Source organism: Furipterus horrens, unplaced genomic scaffold (genome assembly GCF_987537825.1).
Source record: "Furipterus horrens unplaced genomic scaffold, mFurHor1.1.pri manual_scaffold_5, whole genome shotgun sequence".
NCBI lineage: Eukaryota > Metazoa > Chordata > Mammalia > Chiroptera > Furipteridae > Furipterus > Furipterus horrens.
This window is the reverse complement of record NW_028327175.1, coordinates 143,254,326-143,277,530: the sequence shown is the minus strand read 5'-3', so window position 1 is coordinate 143,277,530 and position 23,205 is coordinate 143,254,326. Positions and strand designations below refer to the sequence as shown.

The window sequence follows — 23,205 nt, the reverse complement described above, 5'->3', positions numbered from 1 at the left end:
GCCCTTCCTGCTGTTCAGCTGTTTACAGATTTTACTAAGATTGTTAAGACACCCTTCTCTAAGAGGTTCCTATGAGGAGACTCCAGCTGACTTAGGCTCTAGCTTCCTAAGTAGAATGTATGGAAGAGTTAACAGAGGTTCTCATTTGTGATACCTACTTCCAAAAGCCACAATAGCTTCTCCACGGGCATTGTTTTCTCTGCATGAAATGACTAAACATCAAAAACATCAACCACTGTGATCAAGTGTCATGGACTATACTTTAAAGGTTGTCTGCTAGAGTTTACTGTACTTCATTATGTATTATAGAGGGACCAGTTGTCTCAAAGATCTATTTGAAGATATCAGAGTTAACGGTTTCTTAATTTGTTGGTGTCATCTGGTTATTGTCCTCTTGATTGTAATGTTCCTCACGACTCACTTATGTTCACACATCAAACAATTTGGCTTCATCATTTTCTGGTTGAGAAATTCTTCACATTTAAAAAATATATTTATTTCCAAGTTTCATACAGAAAAATCAGAATATAGAGACAAAAGGAAATAATTACCTAGAATTACCTAGCCCTCAAGATATTTACTATTAGCATTTTGTCCTTTATTTTTCAGATTTTTTACTTTGTAGCCATATACATATAAATACATATATTTGTACATAAAAATGCATATATTTAAAATTGGAGTTAATATTGATTTACTCTCATTGGGGTATATATTATGTTATATTTTTATATCAATAAACGTAGGTGTGCATATTCATCATATGGATTTGCCATTATCTATTTAATTGATGGGCATTTTGACTGTTTCTGATTTCACTATTTTAAATAATAATACCATGAACATTTTTGGGTAATGATTCCTTTTTCTGTATAACAATTTTGAGGTTCTTTGAGAATTGGCAAAACTAGCAGGGAAAAATCTTAGTGAGACATTGCATGTTTTCACCAAAACTCAAATAATTTTATTTCCATGGCAGTATAAGTTTTAGAAAAAACTAAAATAGAAAAAAATTGTCAAAGAGTTTTTTACCTCCAAAATTTTAAGATATACTACAGAATAATAACTATCAGAACCATACATAAGAATTCTAGCCCTGACTGCTGTGGCTCAGTGGGTTGAGGGTGGTCCTGCAAACCAGAGGGGCTCATGTTGGTTTCCCACCTGTGGGCCAGGTCTCCAGCTGGGTGTGTGTGAGAGGCAACCAGTCAATGTTTCTCTCACACACTGATGCTTCTTTCCTTCTCTTTCCCCCTTCCTTCCCCTCTCTCTAAAAAATGAATAAATAAATAAAATCTAAAAGAAAAACAACAGGATTCTAGAAATAGATTCAAACTATTAAAAATGTTTTAAAGTAATAGGGAAATGAATTATAATATTTGGAGGTCACTGGATATATGAGGGAAAATAAATAAAATTGATCCATATAACCTCATGACTTATTATAAAAATATCAGATGTATCACAAAATTAATAAAGTTTAATCTTATCAAAATAGATAAAGTCTGAAGAACATGTTTGGACCAGCCATATTGAATGATCAAATGGGGAGACATCAGAGACAAGAGGAATATATTTATATATTCTTAAAATAGCCTTTTTAAATGTGATATATAATAAAATACATATCAAAAGGAAAGCAAGTAAACAAATATAACTAATAAAAATTTTGCTTTACAAAATACAAAAAAAAAAGAACCAAAAATATTTTTTAAAGTAGATGAGGTAAAAAAAAACGAACAAAAAAGAAAAGAGTGGCTGAGGTCATTGTCCAGATTGCAGTTAATTAACAACAAAAGAGATAAACACAAATTCATAAGTAACTTATTACATGGAAAAATGCATATTCTTACTAGTAATTAAATAAGTACAAAGTAATCTAGGGGGAAAACAGCAAAATTACAAATACAACAAATTAGTTGGAATATTTAGAAACAGGCATATTGTGGTAGCCTGGTAAGTTGACTTTGTCCTTTAAAAAATGAACTGATGATACATAATGAGATCTTCTAAATAGTTTATAACCTTTTATTTTTAATTATTTCATTTTGGATTATACACCCCAAGAAAATACTCTGAAAGAAAAGAAATACAAATACAAATAAAGATTGATCACTGTAAAACATTTGAAGCTACTCATGTTAATGAAAATGGAGAATAGTTTATGTTTACATTTTTACATAGTATTAAAAGCCTTAATATCCCTGATCTCATTTAGTTCACAATGAGGAAGCTGTGACACAGAGGTCACACAGCTGGGACTGGAAACTAGGAGTTGTGCCTAGGGAGGAGTAAGACCTGCACTACAGAGTCAGGAAGCCCGGCTCCATGTCCTGCATGTTCCAGGTGTGGGACTTCAGCCAGCAGTGTTTGATCTGTAAGTGGGTCACCATGCCCAGCCTCCTTAGCTCCCAGGTTTTGAGTAATAAGCAAGATAATGCATGTGAAAGTGGAGCTTCTACTAGGAGCCCAAGAGAGCAATTATTGAAGTTGCTGCTTTCTGAAAATGAATCTTAAATGAATCTTCACCCTGTGCACTGAAGCCATGGAGGTTTAAAACACTTTGAATCAGCAAGGGAGCAATGAAACCATAGTTCAGCAACAGTCAGGGCTAAGTTCAAAGGGGACTGAGTGTCCCTGAAAAGGAGCCAGGAGAGTGCCAATTCAAATCTGCTTACTCAATTTTTATTGAATAGATTATATACATGTTAAAAAAAAAAAACTTTTGAGCATTGGTAAAGTCATAATCTGACACATGGTTTCCAGCTTCCACTTCCTCCAGCGTCCTCCCTCTCATTCTGCTACTCACTGCGACATGCGCTTAACTTTTGCCCCGTCTGAAGTTCTTTCTCTATGCTGCTGCTTTTCTTCTAGCCATGCAAAATCAAAGCTGAAGGTGTCTACCCTGACCTAGCCTACCCCATCCCGAGATCCAGAAGCTCCTCCAGCACTCCACTTTCTGCATCATTAATGGGGGATGGATGGATCTGGCGGAGACACACTGTGACCTTGGGCGTGTGCTGAGGTCCCAACTCTTAATAGCTCTTGAAGCTGACCTGGGGCAAAGGCCATCCTCGAACTGATAACTAAGGGTTCTGATTGAGACAGCAGGAGAGCAGTAAGTTTGGGGTAGAATGAGGAGGCTTCAAACTCGTGCATCTCAGATTGGCATACATACTGGCTGGGTTTGGTGTCAAAGGCAATGACAATTGGAGGAGCAGTAATGACAGTGTGTGTGTGCGTGTGCGCGCGCGTGTGTATGTGTGTATGACTGGTGACCTCAAACCAACTGCTGTTCTCTCCATTGTCTGATTTGATCATGAGCCCCATCTCCCCAGATTTACCTTAGAGTGAACCCAAATCCCTAGAACACTTCTAAGTCTGGGTGACTTAGAGCTCAAACTATCATGATTTCTCTAAAGTAGATTAAATGCCACCTGAGCCTCATCAGATACAACATATGACTTTTTGTCTTGCATTTTCTTTGATACTTTATATAGAAGATCTTTTTATTTAACCCCTATAGCAACCCTGTGAGGGAACTATTCTTAGTCCAATTGATGTAAGAAACATCCAAACCTGTAAAAAACAGAAAGAAGTATGAGTTTATTGATGCTAAACTGACAATAACTGCCAGGAAGCAAAATCTCAACGGATTGAGAAAATGATCTGGAGGATGGCTGTTTTGCAGCTTATTTTATACATTAAAACCAAAGGAGGAGACAAAGGTGGTCGCATGAAATTCATTGGTGATAGATCAGCGAGGCAGGAGAAAGCAACGTGGGGAAATCTCTGAGATTGGATGAAGAGTAAAATGGAGAGACAACTACTTCTTTTACATTGGTGGGTGTAGAACAGTTAACGATGAACATTTATAGCACAGAGAGGCAGCATTCGGGAAACAAGATAACAATGTGGGTTGCTGCGGTGGGTATGCCCTGAGCAGTCCAGAAAAAAAAAGAATTATTCTGACGTTCCAAAGGTATGGCTTACTTGAGGTGAAAATTGACCTCTTTTAAAAAATTTATTTTTATTGTATTTTTTTCCATTACCATTTATCCCCCTTATACCCCCACCCCCAGCAATCACCACACTGTTGTCCATGCCCATTAGTCCTTTTTCTTTTTTGCTCCATCCCTCCACCCCCTAACCAACCCCCACTAGAGCTGTCATCCTGTTCTCTATCTATGAGTCTGTCTCTATTTTGCTTGTTACTTTAGTTCGTTCATTAGATTCCACATATGAGTGAAATCATATGATGTTTTTCTTTCTCTGACTGGCTTATTTCACTTAGCACAATGTTTTCCAGGTCCATCCATGCTGTCACAAAGGGTAAAAATTTTCTTCTTTTTATGGCCTATTAATATTCCATTGTGTAAATGTCCCATAGTTGTTTTGTCCACTCATCTACTGATGGACACTCGGTCTGCTTCCATATCTTGGTGATTGTAAATAATACTGCAAATAATCTAGGGGTGCCTATTGTCTTAGTTTTTGAACAGCAAAGGAATGATCAACAAAATAAAAAGACAATCCACTGAATGGGAGAACATATTCACCAATACATCTGATAAGGAGTTAATTTAATATCCAAAATTTATAAAGAATGCACAAAACTCAACACCAAAAACAAACAAACCAATTAAAAAATATGCAAGGGACATTAATAGACACTTCTCCAAAGAGGACATACAGATGGCCAATAGACATGTGAAAAGATGCTCAATGTCACTAATTATTAAAAAAATGCAAATTAAAACCACAATGAAATATCAGAATGGCTATCATCAATAAACCAACAAATAACAAGGGCTGGTGAGGATGTGGAGAAAAGGGAACCCTTTTGCACTGTTGGTGGGAATGTAAATTGGTGCAGCCACTGTGGAAAGCAGTATGGAGATACGTCAAAAAATTACAAATGGATTGCTTATGAGCCAGCAAGTCCACTTCTACAAATTCATCCAAAGAAACACGAAGCACTAATTCAGAAGATTCACCTTTGTCAAGGAAAATGCAGGCCTGGAATGTGACTACGGTATATGTCATGTCTCAATTTTAGTCAGGAATTTTTATGTTCAGACCATTCTGTGTGGTTATTGTAGGTCTCTGAGTTTGTAGGGCCACCATGCAGCCCTTCCCTGAAATTGTCTGGGTTAATATGTGGCCCCCTTTTTGTCCACAGCCCTATTTTACAGACCAGGAAACAAATTCAGCGATTTAATAATTTGCCCAGAGTCACAGAGCAAGTAGGCTGCAAATCAAGTTTGAAACTCACGTTTCCTTCACTGCAAGACTCATACTTATCCTACTTTTGTGTGTGCTGAAGGGAGTTTTTCTGGGTCAGAAAGCTGGAAGAAGGTAGGGATTTTGCAAAATTGTCCTTAGGGACCTGGAATGGAAGTATCCCACCAACTTTGTGGTTTATGGGCCTCTCCTGCTAAGTGACAGTTTTAGACAAGGTGCCAGGGAATGTCTGTGGGCTCTGTTTCTACACACAGGGAAGCAAGAATTTTTTTCTTTAATGTGTGTTTTATTTTCCACAGAGAGAATCCTTTTCTGGCAGTCACTTTCCATCCAAAGCTTAGGATACCGTGTGCTCTTTTGAAGGGAGTAAAGGGTTCAGCAAGGAAAACGTTTCAGCTACCTGGTCCCGTTGCAGTTCAAATATCATTCAAAACACCTGCTTCTGTTTTATTTGTTTGCCTTTTGAAGAAAGTCAAAGATAAACTTGAAATAAATAAGAAGCAAAATATCTTTCTAAACCAAAAAATCCCAGTACCTGGCCATCTAAAAAAAATTTTTTTGTTTGTTTAAACATTGCAGGAGTGACAGAAAATCTATACAAACCCCCATAATTAAGATTCAGCTAATAAAATCCAAAAGTTCAGAAACTAACTATTAAATACTTTAAAAAATATATTTGTCTATTTATTTTTTAGAGAGAGGAAAAGGGAGGGAGAAAGAAAGGGAGAGAAATAGCTATCGTTTGCCTTGTGCACGCATCCACAACCAGGAACCCAACCTGCAACCTAAGCATGGGCCCTGACCAGGAATCGAACTGGCAACCTTTCGCTTTTGTGGGACGATGCCAGCCAACTGAGCCACATCAGTCAAGGCTGCTGTTAAATACCTTTAGAGTAGTTCCTTCTGGTAGTTTCTAAAGTTTGAAAACCAAGCACTTGTTGGGGAGGTGATTAACCAGATCATAACAAAGTTTCCACAGAAGACTAACACAGCCTAGAATTTATTCTGGATCTCTCCCTAGAGTAAGAAGAAACAGCCAAAAGAGAGAAAAATTAAGCTCTAGTGGGCATTCATGTGCACATCCCTTTAAGTAAATATGCCGTGACTGGAAACACAGCTCTTTTCCATAAAAGCAACAATATTGAACAATATGGTTCCACCATCTAAATCTTATGTATTTTCGGGTTTACTTACTTTCTTAAATGGCTCTTTTCTTTTGGCATGTGGCATCTGAAGTGTACACTCAGTGAGTTCCCACAGGAGTGCAAACACCTGAGTACTTTAAACCCTTATTAAGTCATCCAACATTGTCACCCTGAGGCTACCACTGTTCTGACTTAGTACATTAGTTTTCCCTATTTGGGGACTTCATATAAATGGTATCATATGTAGGTTTTTGTTGTTGTTGTTGTTGTTTTTGTTTTAATCTGAGGCTTCTTTGACTCAGCAAAATGTTTTTATTCATTATCCATGTTGCACATATCAGTAGTCTGTTCCTTTATATTGCCGAGTACAGTACATCCCATTATATAAGGATTCTACAGTCTTGGGATTTTGTAAGTTTTTATTGGTGTAGATTTTATTTTTTTTGTTTGTTTTTGTTATCTAGTTTCTTATTGATGGACCCTTGGTTATTTCCAGTTTTTGTCCAGATAAAGTTGCTAAGAATATCTTCATACAAGTCTTTTTTGGATACATGTTTTCATTTCTCTTGAGTAAATATCTATGAATGCAATTGCTGAGTCATAGGGCTGGTAAATGTTTAGTTTTATAAGAAACCGCCAGGTTTTTTTCCAAGGTGGTGCAACCATTTTACACCTCCTCTGTCAACATGTGAGAGAACACTTGCTGCCATGAGATGTTACCAGTCACATCTCTTTTGGTTTTAATTTGCATTTCTCTCGTGACTAGGAACATTTACTACTTCTTCATGGGCTTACCGACGATTTCTGTATCTTCCTTTGTGAAGTGATTGCTCAAATCTTCTGCCCTTTTTTAAAGATTGAATTGTCTTTTTATTATTGAGTTGCAGGTGTTCCTTACACTCGTGTATCTTCATATAGTGTACAGATGTATGTATGAGACCCTCCACCTCCTCCGAGGAGTCTAGCTCCAGTTACTTGATCTTTTTGGCTGCATTTGCCCTCAAAATGATGCCAGGGATTCTGCTTTGTCTAGTACAGTACTATATTCCCAGTGCCTACGATGGCCCCTGGCACAGTAATAGCTGCTAAACTACGGGAAAGCTTTTCAGAAAGAAAGGGTTTATTGAACCATCTGCTAGCCAGATAAAGGACCAGGTCCTGGGACATGTGGTCTAAAGCACCAGTAGCAGGGCTAGATGGAGAGAGAGTATGAACACGTCCTTTGTCCTGGAGCTGATGGGCTTGGGGAAGAAATATGTAAGTTGTTTTGAAAGAATTTATATTGGCTGTGGGAGAGCAGGTAAAGGTGCAGTGGGGGCAGGATAGGTGTATAGTCCCTAAGGAAGAAATAGTTCCTACTTCTGATTGGCTGTGGAAAGTTTATTCATAAGCAGGATGTGGTGGCAACTGGTGGTTGGCTTTTTTTTTTTTTTTTTAAGATAGCAGCCTGGAAGTTGATTCAAAATTTCAACATATATTCAGGAGTGTGAGCAGTTTGTTGGTTTGGCCTGTGGTTCTTACCTGATGAACCTCTTACCCGATTAACCTCCTACCCTCTGGCCTGCTGGGATTTAATTTAGGACATCTCAGAATTTTTTTCTTGTTACAGATCATTTACATAAACATCTACTGAAGGAGTGAATGAATGAACACATGAGCTGGCTTTTGAGTCTGATATCCAGACTCAATGTTCTTGAATTTAATGGCAGTGATTAACAAGGAACTAGAGGGCAAAAAGTAATGCTTCCCTTGAGTTATAAAGTACACTCGGCACAAAAGACTGAGTACCTTCAGGGGATTTGTTCGCCCGGGGAAAAGCTGCTAGAATAGCTCATGAAATAACCTAATTTGTCCCCATTTATGAACTCACAAGTGAAAGCCACCACTGCTAACTTGTTATGGTTTGCGACTATATCCCACCCCTTCAAAGTCTTGGGGTCTCACCAGGCTTGCTTGGTGGATAACTAGAGAGCTTCTAGCTTTGGAGGCTTTTAGACAACCCACTGACCCCCGCTTTGAACATCTCCCTCTAGGATCCCTCTGACACTGCCCATTCCCGGCCTCACTGGCCCCTGGGTAGGGGGCTCTGTGCCTTCCCAGCAGATTTGCCCCACTGGTCTGCACAGCCTTTCTCAGCACCACGGGCCAGCAGGGGGCTCCTTCCCCTTGGTCTGGAAGTGATTTTCCTGGTCCTAATCCAGCTGGCTCCAGCGCTTCCTGTTGTGGGGATACACTAAACCATCATTGTCAGCACCCACATTATAGAGAACTTCACCACTTACAGAGCACGTTCACATCCTTTATCTCATGTAGCCTCCACATAGTCCTACTTGTATCCCTGTCTGTTTGTTTGTGTGTTTGTTTGTTTTTCCCAAAGGAGGCAATATAAACAGGTGGTTTAATTTGCTCCAGAATGTAAAAGTTGCCCTTACGTAGCCCAGAGTTTTCTAAGATTCTCTGGGTCTTGCTGAAAGAATATTGGTGCTTTCTTAGCTCTGATGGGTATACATGTGTGGTGTTTAAAGAATTCCATACATTTTTTATAGTTTAGCAACTTGGATTACATCTGTCATAAGAAATTCAGTTACCACACCAAAAACATATGTGGGTAGTTCCCAACCTTTTTATTTAACCACCATTATGGGTTCCCTCTACCCCACCCTCCTCAGATCACATGTCTCTAAAAAAAGTTTCACCAAGAGCTGCACATTTTAAAATGTCATGGAACCAGAACTTTTACATTTTATCAATGATAATCTGTTCAAATGATACTTTCAAGGGCCATGATTGACGGGTATTCTAGTAGAATTCATGTTACTCTGTATGCCAATTATACATATTATGTTTATTCTTATTAATGATTGCACTTGATCCTGTTTTTGTTTTGTTTTTTTGTAGGAGAGCCAGCAGAAATCCACCAATGTCATCTATCAGGCCCACCATGTGAGCAGGAATAAGAGAGGGCAGGTTGTTGGAACAAGGGGCGGATTCCGAGGATGTACCGTGTGGCTGACGGGTATGCCATGTTGAGATATACATATAGTTTTTGTTTTAATCAAAAATTGATGTGTGAAACAAAATTTTAAGGAAATTACTATAACATAACTATGTGTTTATTTTAACATTAGAAGGAGGCTGAGAGCTGCCTGGGTGTCATTCCTAACTCTACCCTCAGTGATAACTAGGACTCTGATCAAGTCATGAATGTCTCTAGTTCTCAGTTTTCTCCTCTTTGTCAGGAAAAGGTGGGACAAGCTGATGATGACATTTCCTTTTGGCCTAAGAAATTCCACAATAGTCAATTTCATGCTTATACACATTTATAGGAGGTTATGCATGGGACTTTCCTGACTTGACATCAAGCATAGAGTTTTGGATGTTCAGAAATTTTTTTATTGTTTTCTGATATTTTAACATTCTAGGAAACTATTGTACATAGTGTAAAAAAAATTAAACTCTCTGCAAGAAGGAAAACTAGTGATTTGTATTTAGCTGAGGATTGCCCCTTGTATATAGAAATAACTCACTCCCACTAAGGTAACCAAATGAATCTCCCTTTTCTTCTGTTTTTATAGCCAGAGTTCAAAGTTAAGGGTTAGTGAACTAGTCCTGGGCTGTTACCTTATACTTTGAATACAATGTAAAGGAGGTTGATTCCTGGGAAATTCTGAGATAGCCTGGATTCAAAAGGAGAAACTAGGTCCATTTTATAGACATAATATTTCAAATAGAGATGACCCCAGATGTAAAGGTATGTTTATATAGGTCATTAGTTACATCTGTTCACAAATGCAGAAGTATTCTTATCTGAAGATAATTCCAAAGAATATGACAGCAGGGACCTGCCTTGCCTCTTTTCTTGATATCCTGAGTGTTTCCCATTTCTGTATAAATTAGCTTCATTCTTCTCTTTCAAGTTTTTTCTAGTGACTGTGGCGCTTGCCTTTGGTCTACTGGTTTCATTCATCCTTGGTCCAACAACTTTTTCCAGCTCCCAGGGTGAAGAGAGACAGTGGGCAAGGAGCCTACTATATTTCAAAAGGCAGTATTCTATCATGATTTCTAAAATCTTTCCCCCAACTCCCTCTCAGAGACATGATGCACAGCAGTAGATAAAACACAGTTGTGCCCCAGATGTTTCTCTCTTGTTCTGTGCTTGTCTTCTTCATGAGGTGTTTGCCTTCGTGTATCTGCCCAACTTTTATTGGGACATCTACACAGAGTCCATTTTTTATAATGTGGCACACCCTTGAAAAATGAAAAAGGACTGGTAGAAGAGGAGAAAAAACTTAAAGAGTAGAAATTTAGAGACTTCCGGCCAAGATGGAGGCCTAGACTGACACACTCTGTCTCCCTCTAAACTAAGAAGGAATACAACTACCGCAAAACCAGAAATAACCAGAAGTTCCAGAAAATAAAGCTACATGGAAGTCCAATGTATGAAGTTATAAACAAGTGGTGCTCATCTGGGTGGGTAGGAGGGGTGAAGCCGTGGCAGAGAGGTCAAGGTGTGTTGGCGGCAGCAGCTGTGGTGAAGGCGGTGGGACTGTGATAAGCACAGACACCCATATTTAAGGGGAGGCAAGAAGTGCCTGGGGAGCACCCCTGGCTGCAGACCAACCCCTCAGCTTGCGATTCCAACGCCGGAGAAGTCAGACCACCATTGCTTTGGACTGTGAGGGCTGGAGGGCATGGGGATGGAGGAGGAGGCTCCCAGTCTCTCAGCGGAGAGTAACGGCAGGAATCCATCTTGGACCCCCACCCCCACACAAAGCACCACAGTGTGGTGAGAATGGTCGCCCAGTAGTGATGAGTGCATGGAGCTCCACCCCCTATAGCATAGGAGGTGTGACAGCCCCGCCCAGGAAACAAAGGTAAACACAAACTGTCAGGATGGCAGGGATCGTGACAGAGATCCCTATCATGAAGCTGACCATACAGAAAATGCATAATTTATCAGATGAGCAGATAGGAAATCTTTCTGAGGCTCAGTTCAGAGCTCTGGTTATAAGAAAGCTTACAGATCTAACAGCAGATCTTAAACAAGATGGGGAAGGAATGAAGGCTAGCCCTGCTGAAATGAACAAAGATACATATGAAACAAGTGGTGAAGGAAGGAAAACCAGGGACCAAATCAATAAATCAGAACATAGGGAAGGAACAAACAATCAACCAGTGCAGAAAGAGGAAACAAAAAATGAGGAAAATGAGGAGAGGCTCAGAAACCTATGGGACAAATATAAGCAGGCCAGCATCTAAATAATAGGGTTGCCAGAAGGTAAAGAAGAAGAACTAGAAGTTGAAAAATTATGTGAAAAAATAATGAAGCAGAACTTCCCAAACTTGGAGAAGGAAATAGACTTACAGGTCCAGGAAGCACAGAGAGTTCCAAATAAACTGGACCCAGGGAGAACTGCACCAAGACACATTATAATCAAAATGTCAAAAATTAAGGATAAAGAGTGAATCTTAAAAGCAGCAAGAGAGAAGAAGACAATTGCATACAAAGGGGTCCCAAGAAGACTATCAGCTGATTTCTCAAAAGAAACTCTGCAGGCAAGAAGGGACTGGTGAGAAATATTCAAAGTAGTGAAAAGCAAAAACCTACAGCCATGATTACTCTATCCAGCAAAGCGAAGCTGTCATTTAGAATAGAAGGGCAGGGAAAGTGCTTCCAGGACAAAGTAAAACTGAAGGAGTTCATCAGATCCAAACCACTGTTATATGAAATGTTAAAGGGACTGGTTTAAGAGAAAGAGGATCAAAACTATGAACATTAAAATGAAAACTGTATTACAACAACCAACAACAGAAGCTAGGGAACTGAAACAAAGGCAAAGTAAGTAGGCAATGAGAGTGGAAAAAGAATTATAGGTATGGGGAACATACTGAGGGGAGGTCAGTGGGGAGGGGGAGGGGGATAAAGGGAGGGAGATGGTACAGGAATTAAGAAGCATAGTAGAAGGGAGTGGAGTGGATAGGAAGATGCTGAGAACTATATGCACAACCAATGGTCATGGACTAAGGGGTGGAAGACAACTGGAGGGAGGGGGGTCACTGGGTGGAGGGGAACAAAGGGAAAAGAAATTGGGACATCTGTAACAGCATAATCAATAAGGCATATTTTTAAAAAAGAGGAAATTGGTACCTACTGAAATATTTTTAAAAAATAGAAATTTAAAGAGTAGACTTCCTCTGTCTTTTCTTACTCTTAAAAAAAGAATCATTTCCTACTTTATTTTCTATTCTTCTATTGCAGAGGTAGGATATTGATCAGGCCAACCAGAAGAAACCAAATACTTCTAATCCAAGACTTGAATTTGGGCCCAAGCTTCACCTACATTAACTGTGTGACTTTGGACAAGCCAATTAACCTCTCTAAGGAATAAACACAATACCTTTCTCATAGAGGTGTAGGTAGAACTAAATGAAAGAGTAGATGTGCACTTAGCACAGTGCCTGGTTGGTGGTAAAGTTCTCGATAAATGTAATTAGTATTACTTCAGTTTTTTAAAAAAATAAATATAACAACAATTTATTTTTGTACAGTTACTGTGACTTAGCTCTTAGTTTCCTGAGAGCTGAAACAAAATTAAAGGAAATTTCTATTATTTCTCTCATTTTCTGGTGGGAGAGAATATACCAGAGCTTCAGGAGTCCCATTTCTCCAACCTCACAACCAGACAGAACTTCTAATACACAATGAGTTCCATAATAGACAAAGTTATACAAAAGACAGTTTCTTCAACTATGATTTATAGAGCTTGCCAGCACATTCTTCATGTAGCCACTTCTTCTAATGATCATGTGTCAAGGCCAGGGGCATGACTTTAAAACATAACTAAAATATGGAAAGTATTTGTTTACCTTTCATATATCACCTTTCTTCCCAAGCCTCCTTTTCTCCCTGTCCTTGTCCCTGCTTTTCTTGTATTTTTTTCCCTCATTTTCACCTGTAGTAACCTCTTAGCCTTCTTTTCTTTACCTCTTTTTCCTCTTCTACCCAGGTGCTCTCTGACAGTGGCTTGGGATGATGGAATATTCTTCAGGTTCTCAGATCTTTAGGGCAACTGAATTTTTAGAGTGTTACTTTTCCAGGGCAGTTTAAATTTTGAGCTCTTAAGTAATTTTGGAAGGTAGAATTTCTTTCCCTTTCTCCTTATGTTTTCCTTCGTATAGAAATTATAAAGTGTGTTCCCAACCATTGTGCTTTGAAATCATGGTGAAAAGGTACCTGGTAACTGTTTTCATGGAAAGACTTTATATACCTAAGAATATATGGCAGTTCTAAATGCATCCACAGCCTAGCTCAGGACACTTCTCTGCCTTTGTGTTTTGAGTCATTCTGGAAAAAAACTGAAAACAAAGGACACTATATGGGCTCTGTTATAGATGGTTGTTTAGTGACATCTACAAGAATCATGGGCCACCCAGCCTGGCTGTCCCCTCACCTCTAGCTGATTGTTGTCACAGAGGATATGAGAACACTCTTACCAGAACTTCTGTTTTTCCTTTTTTTTTTTAATTTCAAGAGAAGCCAAATTCTGGATTTTTATATGCAACTTCCTAATATTTAAAACACTGTTCAGGCAAAACAGAACATAGCAAGAACCAAATGCAGCCCCACAAGGTTTCCCCACTTGTGAATCTCCCTTGCTTTGAAAGGCTCTAGTCCACATAAGGAACAAATAGCTATTTCAGGATTTGAAAGAAATGCAAGCACTTAACTTGCAGTAAATCATACTTTTCCTAGATTTTAAGGGTTTTGATTTGAGATCAATCAAATAACTGCAATAAGGATGTAGCTACACTTCCGCTGGGTAGAAATTAGGATCAGGCCACAACTAGGATCAGGTTCCGATTTGTCATCTTGAACAATCAGGGACAAAGCCTGTCTTGTCTTGCCTGTTTGGAACAGGTCTCTCCGGTGCCGGGAAAACCACCATCAGTTTTGCTCTGGAAGAGTACCTTGTCTCCCACTCCCTCCCTTGCTACTCCTTGGATGGGGACAATGTCCGTCATGGCCTTAACAAAAACCTTGGATTCTCTGCCGGAGACAGAGAAGAAAATATCCGCCGGGTTGCTGAGGTGGCCAAGCTGTTTGCCGATGCTGGTCTGGTCTGCATTACCAGCTTCATCTCCCCTTTCGCAAAGGTAAACTGACCTGGTCCTGCCCTCAGCTCTCACACATTGCCTGCCTGAGCTCTCAGACTGCCAGGAGAAGGTGTGGGGAAAAGGGAAGAGTGCAGAGGAATGGTCAACTTTCAATTTCCCCACTGTTTCTTCTTCCCCTCACTTGCTCCCTCATTTCCTCTGTTTATTATTGGTTATATAAAGTCAGTTCCTTCATTTCCAGATGCCAGGGCAGAGACGATATGAACCCTTCCACATTCACGATTGTAAGGTACACTTGGCCAGAGCTGAAAAGAAAAAAAGTTAAACAAGAAAAAGTCTAAAGCTCTATAATTTCATTTCTCCAAAAACTCAGAACGCTTAGCTTGCCTAAAGAAACAGCAGTTCACTTCCAAAGCATCAGATTCTATGTGTTTAATGTTGAAATCACTGAGGTCAAGTGTCACTCTACTTGTTTTAAAACAGGGAATTTCTGTGACTTCAAATAAGATGCTCTATACTTGGAACATGTCCTTTGAATGAAATGCTCCCAGGTTGCCAGCCCTGAACTTTAGCAGATTATTTTCCACGGTTTTCTCTGAAAGTCCTTGAGAGAGCTATGTTTACTAGAACAAAATTTCTGGGCTTTCTCTGAAGGAAAACTGTTCTGCCACCTCTGCAGAGCACAGAACCCACTGTAACCTCCAGGCTGTGGAATACCAGAGTATGCAATGTTGTATGATGAAGAATTGAGTTAGCGAAATCTCTTCTTACGTTCTGTTTTATTTTTGTTTTAATTTTATTTATTGATTTTTTAGAGAGTAAGAGGAACAGAGAGAGAGAAAGATAGAAACATTGATTTGTTGTTCCATTTACCAATGTATTCATTGGTTGATTCTTGTATGTGCCCAGCCAGGGATCAAACCTGCAACTTTGGCATATCAGGAGGGCACTCTAACCAACTGAACTACCCAGTCAGAGCCTCTTCTTATGTTCTTTTTTTTTTTTTTTTTTTTTTGAAATTGAATTTTTATTCCAAGTGACTGTCATGGCTAGAAAGACAACAGCTAAAACTCAAAACAGTTTGCATAACTGGAAGTCAGAAGTAGTTGATTTGCAGGAGAGCCAGTGGTGTGATGGCAGCCTTGGCACTCTGGGAATGGTTATAACCAAGAAAGCATAAAAATAAACAACGTCTTTCTGATACACAGTCTGGAGGTGCAGTGTTTACAGCAAATAACATAAAAAGAAAGAAAGGGAGGAAAGGAAAGAAAAAAAGACAAAGAAAAGAACACCCACAAAATCCCAAACATCAGAAATTAACATTCACAAAAGAACAAAACGGTGAACACTTTTGGTAACAAAAATTTCACAATTATTAAAACAAGAGTCTTCAAAAGTACTTTTCCAAATTCAAAAGCTAAAAAAAAAACCCAAAGAGGGAACAGTTACACTGGCTTAGAAGAGCTGCCGCCAGTTACAATGTGACAATCAGTCCTACTTCTGAACAGTGATAACCAGTGAGCCTGATAAACAGAACAGAGAGGCCAACAGGTGGGCACTGATGTCACTGATTGTACAGGAATGTGCTGATCACCCGTCATCACCAGCCAAAGCCCCAGTTATTGCTCCTCCTGACTGATGCCAAGGTTGCCTTTCTGCACCTCGAGTTCCTCAGCACTGACCATCGATGGGTCAATGGCTGCGTGTTTGGTTCCATGGAATTGCAGCAAATGTATCTGTACATAAAGATTCACCTCTACACTTCTGCAGAAGTATGGGAAATTGCCTCCTGTTTTAAGGTGAGCCCTCTGGGCATTAGGATACAGTTTGTACATTTCTTCTTTAGCCTAAGTGGGAAGTGCACTCTGGTCAAATACATCCATAATGGTCACAGGGATGTCCTGAATTTTATGAGGTTCCACATAAGAATTTTGACAATTCAGGGTAAGTCTTGAAGCCAGATCACTCTGACCCAAACTTTCCAGCCTGTCCACCATGAAATCAATGGCATCAGCCATCACAGGGTCCACTGGGCCAGATGAAAAGTTTCCAAGAACTATTTTTTTGAGCATAAATGATGGCATTGGCCTAAAGCTATTTGAAGTCCAAGTTTGATTAAAGATAGAGGTGTCACTGAAGAAATTGCAGAGGATGAGGGAATGGACTCTGGGAGACTTGTAAATGTATTCAGCAAATTTCTGGGCCTAAAAGCCTCCCAAAGAAGCCCCCCAAAGATGAACTTTATCCAATTGTAAATGGTCTAAAAGTTTCCTGAATCTATCACAGAATTCAAGATGGTCCCAATAAACTGGATATTGCAAAGCTATCACCCGGTAACCCCATCCAGTCAAAGCCAAAGTCTGCCGGAAAAACACATCTGCAGTCCCGCTGACCAGGGGATGGAATATGAGAGGACAGCTGATATTTCTGGGACCTGCATAGTAGAGTGACCATATCTTGCTGTCATCATCATCCACGATAATCTTAAGGGGAACTGTACTTCTAAACCAGTTATAATCAGAAGAGACTTTAATCTCCCCCATGATTAGCTGAAATGAAGGTTAACCCTGCCATGGCCGCCCCCACGTCCCTTACTCTCCTTCCCAAGGCGGCTCTTCCCTCCAGTACAGGGGCAAGCCCGGGGGAGGTGGCTGGGACCTCCTGGTGGCCGCAGCCAGAGCGCTCAGGACCCGAAGGCGCTGCAGTCTTCTTATATTCTTAAGGGTAATTATTTTTTCCAGGATCGTGAGAATGCCCGCAAAATCCATGAATCAGCCGGACTGCCGTTCTTTGAAGTATTTGTAGATGCGCCTCTGAACATTTGTGAAAGCAGGGACGTGAAAGGCCTCTACAAACGAGCCCGAGCAGGGGAGATCAAAGGTAGGAGACACAGCTCAGTGGCACCACTGCCACTTCCGTCAGCCACTAGCCCTTCCTGGTCTGTTCCCAGAAACCTGTCAGAAGTTTCAAGAGCTGTTTTCCAAAATTGCATAGAGCATACACAACTTTTTATCCAATCACAATACCTTCAGTATGTCTGTCGGCTTCATAAAGTGTGGGCTCGTATCTTTAAAGAGCTGTCACCTCAGTAATAAACATCAGAATTCAGGGAACTGAAATGGATGAATATATGTGAGTGTGTGTGTGGGAGGAGTGTGTCTGAGTTTTTCCGTATTCTTGTCTTCTTTCTTGATTCTAACCAGCTGCAGGGGGCTTGGGCTTGGCTAGCCAGATTTTGTGGATAATTTGAGGCTTTCTCCATTGAAAATACAGCTGTATACTTTCTCATGTACAGCTAGAGGTCAAGGATGGTTGATTCACCTTTTCTGTTATAATTCGAATTCTCAGTTTAACACATTATCCCAACATCTGTTATGCCTTATTGATTTAAAAAGATGGTTCTGTCGAGGCAGATGTGATTTTCACCCTTCTGCCTCGCAGGATTTACAGGCATTGATTCTGACTATGAGAAACCCGAAACGCCCGAGCTTGTGCTTAAAACCAACTTGTCTTCAGTGAGCGAATGTGTCCAGCAGGTAGTGGAACTTCTGCAAGAGCAGGTGGGTACACTGGTTGTCTTCTCTTATTTTTAATTTGATAAGATCATGAAAGATCATCTGTTTACTGAAGCATTCTTTTCCTAGTTTTCATTCCGAATTGTTACCAATTCTGCTTCATTGCAGAGCATTGTACCCCATACTTCAATCAAAGGCATCCACGAGCTCTTTGTGCCGGAAAACAAACTGGACCAAGTCCGAGCTGAGGCTAAAGCTCTCCCTTCACTATCAATCACCAAGGTAAGAGGGTGCAGACTGGCCAAGGGGAATTAGCGTGACTGTCAGTCATTATAATCCATTTACAATTGCTCTTAATAATATGGATGGTATGAAGAAGAGAAATGCAATGTACATAAAAAAAATACTTCATTTTGTCAGTTTTCTTAAAATTCTTCTCCAATCTATCACCGAGAGTTGCCACAGGGCAGGCGATCACTGCTGTGTACAGAGGCAGACCAGGAGGGTAACTTCTGTATCTCCATAGGACAGTTTTACATGACTGTCTTCATACCTTCGGTTCTGCCAAGTTGTAGGGAAGAGTAGTTGGCAGCTCTTGGAAGACTGCTTGTCTTGAATGTAAGAGCTTCTTGGGCAATCAAGAAAGAATTCAGAGAAAACAACGAGCAACCTTGAACCAAAGTGATATGAGTGCCTCAGTCTTTTTCTACTCTGCAAATCCTACTTGCCCTTCATCAGGGAGCATCCAGTCTGAAGAGGGAGGGAGACAGCTTTAGTTGCATTTATTTTACTGCCTGGAAAATACAGATCCAACCCCAGAAGACTGCTCTGCACATGCCTGGACCTTTTTATGGATGAGTGTTAGTTGATCCACACGAGTTGATCATGTTTTCATTGGTATCTTTTTATCATCTATTAAAACCCTGTACATTTTCATAAGAGACAAAAATGAATTGGGAACCTACTTCAGCTCATGAAGACCCTGTACTCTAAGAAGTCACAACAGAACCCCTTACTCTACAAAATAAAATCTGAGTGCTCCAATGCTCCAGGCAGATTAGAAACATAATTATAATTACAGTGTGAAATCATAGCTCCAATAACAAAATGGGCTTTAAGGTAAAAAATTTTTTTAAACTTCAAATAATCTAATAATTAATACTTTTTAGTCCTTGGGATGATAGGAAAGATTTCAGACCAGTGACCTGGGAGCTGGATTTTAAAGGGTGAATAGAAGTTTTCAGGTGGGAAGGAGGATAGACCTGAAACCACATGTATGTTTAGACTCTCCACTGCCTGGCATTGTTGGTGAATAGGCTCCCAATGGGGAGTGGCAAGAGGTGGAAGTCCCTGCATAAGCTCCCTGGGCTAGAGCTTGGAGGGCTTTCAGTATCAGGCTAAGAATTTTGGAATTTAACTTTAGAGTCAATTGTTTGCCTAATTCAGTCAACTAAAAACCAGAATTATCTTCTGGAGGGCAAGCCCCTTGTAAAGTATAGGCTTCCCTCACCAGGTGAGTGTTCTAGGAACCCATCTATATCAGTGGGCAGGCAGGCATTGTTGTGAGAGGCTGTATTCGGCTTTGGTGAATTTATTTTTGAAGATTCTTTCAACACATTTGTCCATTTCATGGTGGGTGATTTACAAGCACACCTGCCCACATCACCGTGAGTGTTTAGCTGTTTTTGACCAAAAATGGTATGACACCCTGCCTATTCACCCAATCTTACCCCAAGAGACTTTTTGTTTGTTGCCCTGGATGAAAAAGTCTTTAAAGGGAAATGTTTTTCTGATGTGGAAGAGGTGAAACAAAAAACAGCAGAAGCACTAAAAGGCATCAAAATCAATGAATTCAAAAACTGTTTTGAGCAGTGGAAAAAACATCTTGATAGGTGTATTGCATCAAATGGAAAGTACTTTGAAGGTGACTGAAATTTAAATATATAAGAATAAATACACTTCTGGCCAAGATGGAGGCATAGACAGACATGCTGCCTCTCCCTCCACAACTAAGAAGGAATACACTACCTCAAAACTAGAAACAACCAGAAGTTCCAGAAAATCAAACTGCATGGAAATCCAGCAAACAAAGATATAAAGAAGAAATACTCATCCAGACAGGTAGGAGGGGTGGAGAGGACTCGGTGTGGTGGCAGCAGTGGCGGCAGGCCAGCAGAAAGTGCAGTCACACATTTTAAAGTCAGAAGGGACACCTGGGGAGCACTCCCAGCTCCTCACCAGACCTAGCAGCTCCCGGTCCCAGCACCGGGGAAAATCAACCCTCATTGCTTCTGACTGTGCAGACCAGTGGGGGTTGGGGTAGAGGCAGAAACTGCTGGTATCTCAGCAGCGTCCACTTGTTTAAAGGGCCCCCATGGTCCTAGGATGTCCGCAGACCCACCCATTCTGGGAACGATGGCCAGGGCAGCAGCTAGAGGGGTGCCAGTCTGGTGTGGAAGTGGGAGAGGTGCCTGGAAAAGGGGTGAGTGCTGGGCAGGTGGCATTGTTCCCTCTTGGACCCCTCCCCCACATACAGCACCACAACGTGTTGAAACAGGTCGCCCTGCACTGACAAATTCCTAAGGCTCCGCCCTTTACAACGTAACAGGAATGACAGCTCTACCTGGGACTCGGAGGCAAACAAACACAGGAGCCTGTCAGAATGGGGAGGCAGAGAAGTATGGCCCAAAAGGGGAAATGGATCAAGGTTCCAGTGGGAGAACTAAGCGATGAGGAGATAGCCAACCTAACAGATGAGGAGATAGATAACCGAACGGGCAAAGAATTCAAAACACTGGTGATAAAGATGCTCACAGGCTTGACAGATATGCTTGAGTACGGGAAACAAATAAGAGAAGTGAAGGCTATGCTAAGTGAAACAAAGGAAAATCCACCCAAAACCAATGTGAAGGGAAGGAAACCAGGGTTCAAGTCAATGATTTGGAACATAAGGAAGAAAAAAACAGTCAACCAATGCAGAATGAGGATGCAAGAATTGAAAAAAAATGAGGAAAACTTCCCAAATTTAGCGAAGGAGATGGACATACAGGTCTGGGAAGCACGGAGGGTCCCGGGCGAGCTGAACCCAGAGGGGACCACACCAGGACGCATCATGATTGAGATGCCAAAGGTGAAAGATAAAAGGAGAGTCCTGGGGCAGCAAGAGAGAGGCAGAGAGTTGCCTACAGGGGGTTGCCTATAGGACTATCAGCTGACCTCTCAGAGGACACTTTGCAGGCAGGAAGAGACTGGCAAGCAGTATTCAATGTGATGAAAAGCAAGGACCTACAACCAAGATTACTCTATCCAGCAAAGCTTTCATTTAGAATGGAAGGGCAGATGAAGTGCTTCCCAGACAAGGTGAAGCTAAAGGAGTTCATCATCACCAAGCTATTATTATATAAAATGTCAAAGGGACTTACATAAGAAAAAGAATATCAAACTACGAACACTAAAATGAAAACAAACACAACTATCAACAACTGAATCTAAAAACTAAAAACAAAATCCAACTAAGCAAACCAGAATAGGAACAGAATCATAGGTATGGGGATCATTTGGAGGGTTATCAGCTGGGGGTGGGGGGAGAAATGGGGATATGGTACAGGGATTAAGAAGCATAATTGGTTGGTACAAAATAGGCAGGGGGAGGTTAAGAATAATATAGAAAAGGGTGAGGCCAAAGAACTTATATGCATGACCCATGGACATGAACTAAGTGGGGTGGAATTGCTGGAGGGAAGGGGTGTACTGGGCAGAGGAGAGCAAAGGGGGAAAAATTGGAACTACTGTAACAACATAATAAAATATACTTTTAAAAAAAATAAATACACAAGTTTTTATAAATAAATCCCATTGGCGGGGGTGTCTCCACTCGTAATACATTTGGTGAAAAATGTAGCCAGGCCAGAATTTTTGTGAGGAAAAATAAAAAAGAATGAACAGTGAATGTTCAACGTAGTTGCACACCATGAGGACCGAGATAGCCTAACATATTCAGATAAATCATCTCAATTTGAAATCTTTTCATCACCCCCCTGTAGGAAAGTTCTAGACTCAAACTTATCTGGCCCCAACATATGGGAACACTAAAAACATTAAAAGTTCTGTCTTCATTTTCTTGTCAACTGAACAAGAAAGGACTGCCCTGGAGCCAGATGGCCGAACAACAGAGCTTATGGAAATGTTCACCTGCTTTTCCTGTTTTGCAGCTGGATCTTCAGTGGGTCCAAGTTTTGAGTGAAGGCTGGGCCACTCCCCTCAAAGGTTTTATGCGAGAGAAGCAGTACTTGCAGGTTATACACTTCGGCACCCTGCTAGATGGTATGGTTGTTTTTGTTTGTTTGTTTCTTCCTCTTAATTATTATTATTTTTTGTTATTTGGCCAGTTCAATGAAATTTCCCAAATCATTACAGTTTCTGTGTTTCTTCTTCTTGATCGGTGCATTCATGACAACAGCTGAAGGACAGATACCATGGTATTAGGGAAAGGGGACTTGTTCTGGATTTGGAAACCCAAGCATTCATGACCTACTTCTGCCACATACTCTTATGGCTTTGGAAGTCACTTACCTTGTTAGAACTTGAGTTTTTGTGTCACATTAACTACAGTGTAGAAGTAAAGGTTGATTCACCAAATAGGTTTCTAGACAATGTACAATTCATTCTGACCATTGATTTTTCCTCATTTCCTCTCTTTTCTGTTGACTTTTCAACTCCAAATGGTTCAGAAGTTGTTCGGGATCACATTACCCAGTTTCTGAACTTCCCTTTTTTGCTACTCTTTGTTATTAAAGAGAAAAAAATCTTTCTCAGAGTTTCCACAGGGGCAAGATGTGGTAATCTTTGGTTTGTAAATTTTACTGTGAAAATATTTACATCACTTATGATGTATCTGATTCTATTATGCATAAGCTTCCATTTTAAGGATTTTTCTGGTTATCCTCAAAGGATTATTGATTGTTTAAAACCAAGAAACTGAAGGTTCTCCTTGCGCACAACGCCAAGACATAGTTAAGTCTATTTCCCCTCCACCTGCCCTTTGTTGGCCCCGGATGCTTAGAAGGTGGCAGCAGACAAGCATTGTTGCCAGGTGCTCGGGCCATCTGGGCAACGACGATGACAGCACACATTGCTGCCCTGCAGGGCACCACTCAATTTCCAGTTTGCTCATCGCAGCAGCCGCT

At 40.5% G+C, this 23,205-nt stretch overlaps 1 protein-coding gene and 1 pseudogene across 1 annotated transcript in view; one reads left to right on the top strand and one right to left on the bottom strand.

The window, feature by feature from the left end:
• PAPSS2 (3'-phosphoadenosine 5'-phosphosulfate synthase 2) overlaps positions 1-23,205 on the top strand; it is a 78,711-nt gene that overhangs the window by 37,139 nt on the left and 18,367 nt on the right. The window contains exons 2-7 of the mRNA XM_090278027.1: positions 9,288-9,405; positions 14,308-14,543; positions 17,246-17,384; positions 17,946-18,064; positions 18,188-18,301; positions 22,231-22,342. Coding sequence (XP_090134153.1) covers positions 9,288-9,405; positions 14,308-14,543; positions 17,246-17,384; positions 17,946-18,064; positions 18,188-18,301; positions 22,231-22,342 — 838 coding nt within the window. The remainder of the gene's footprint in view (positions 1-9,287; positions 9,406-14,307; positions 14,544-17,245; positions 17,385-17,945; positions 18,065-18,187; positions 18,302-22,230; positions 22,343-23,205) is intronic.
• On the bottom strand, positions 16,124-17,047 carry LOC150010058 (maspardin pseudogene; annotated as a pseudogene).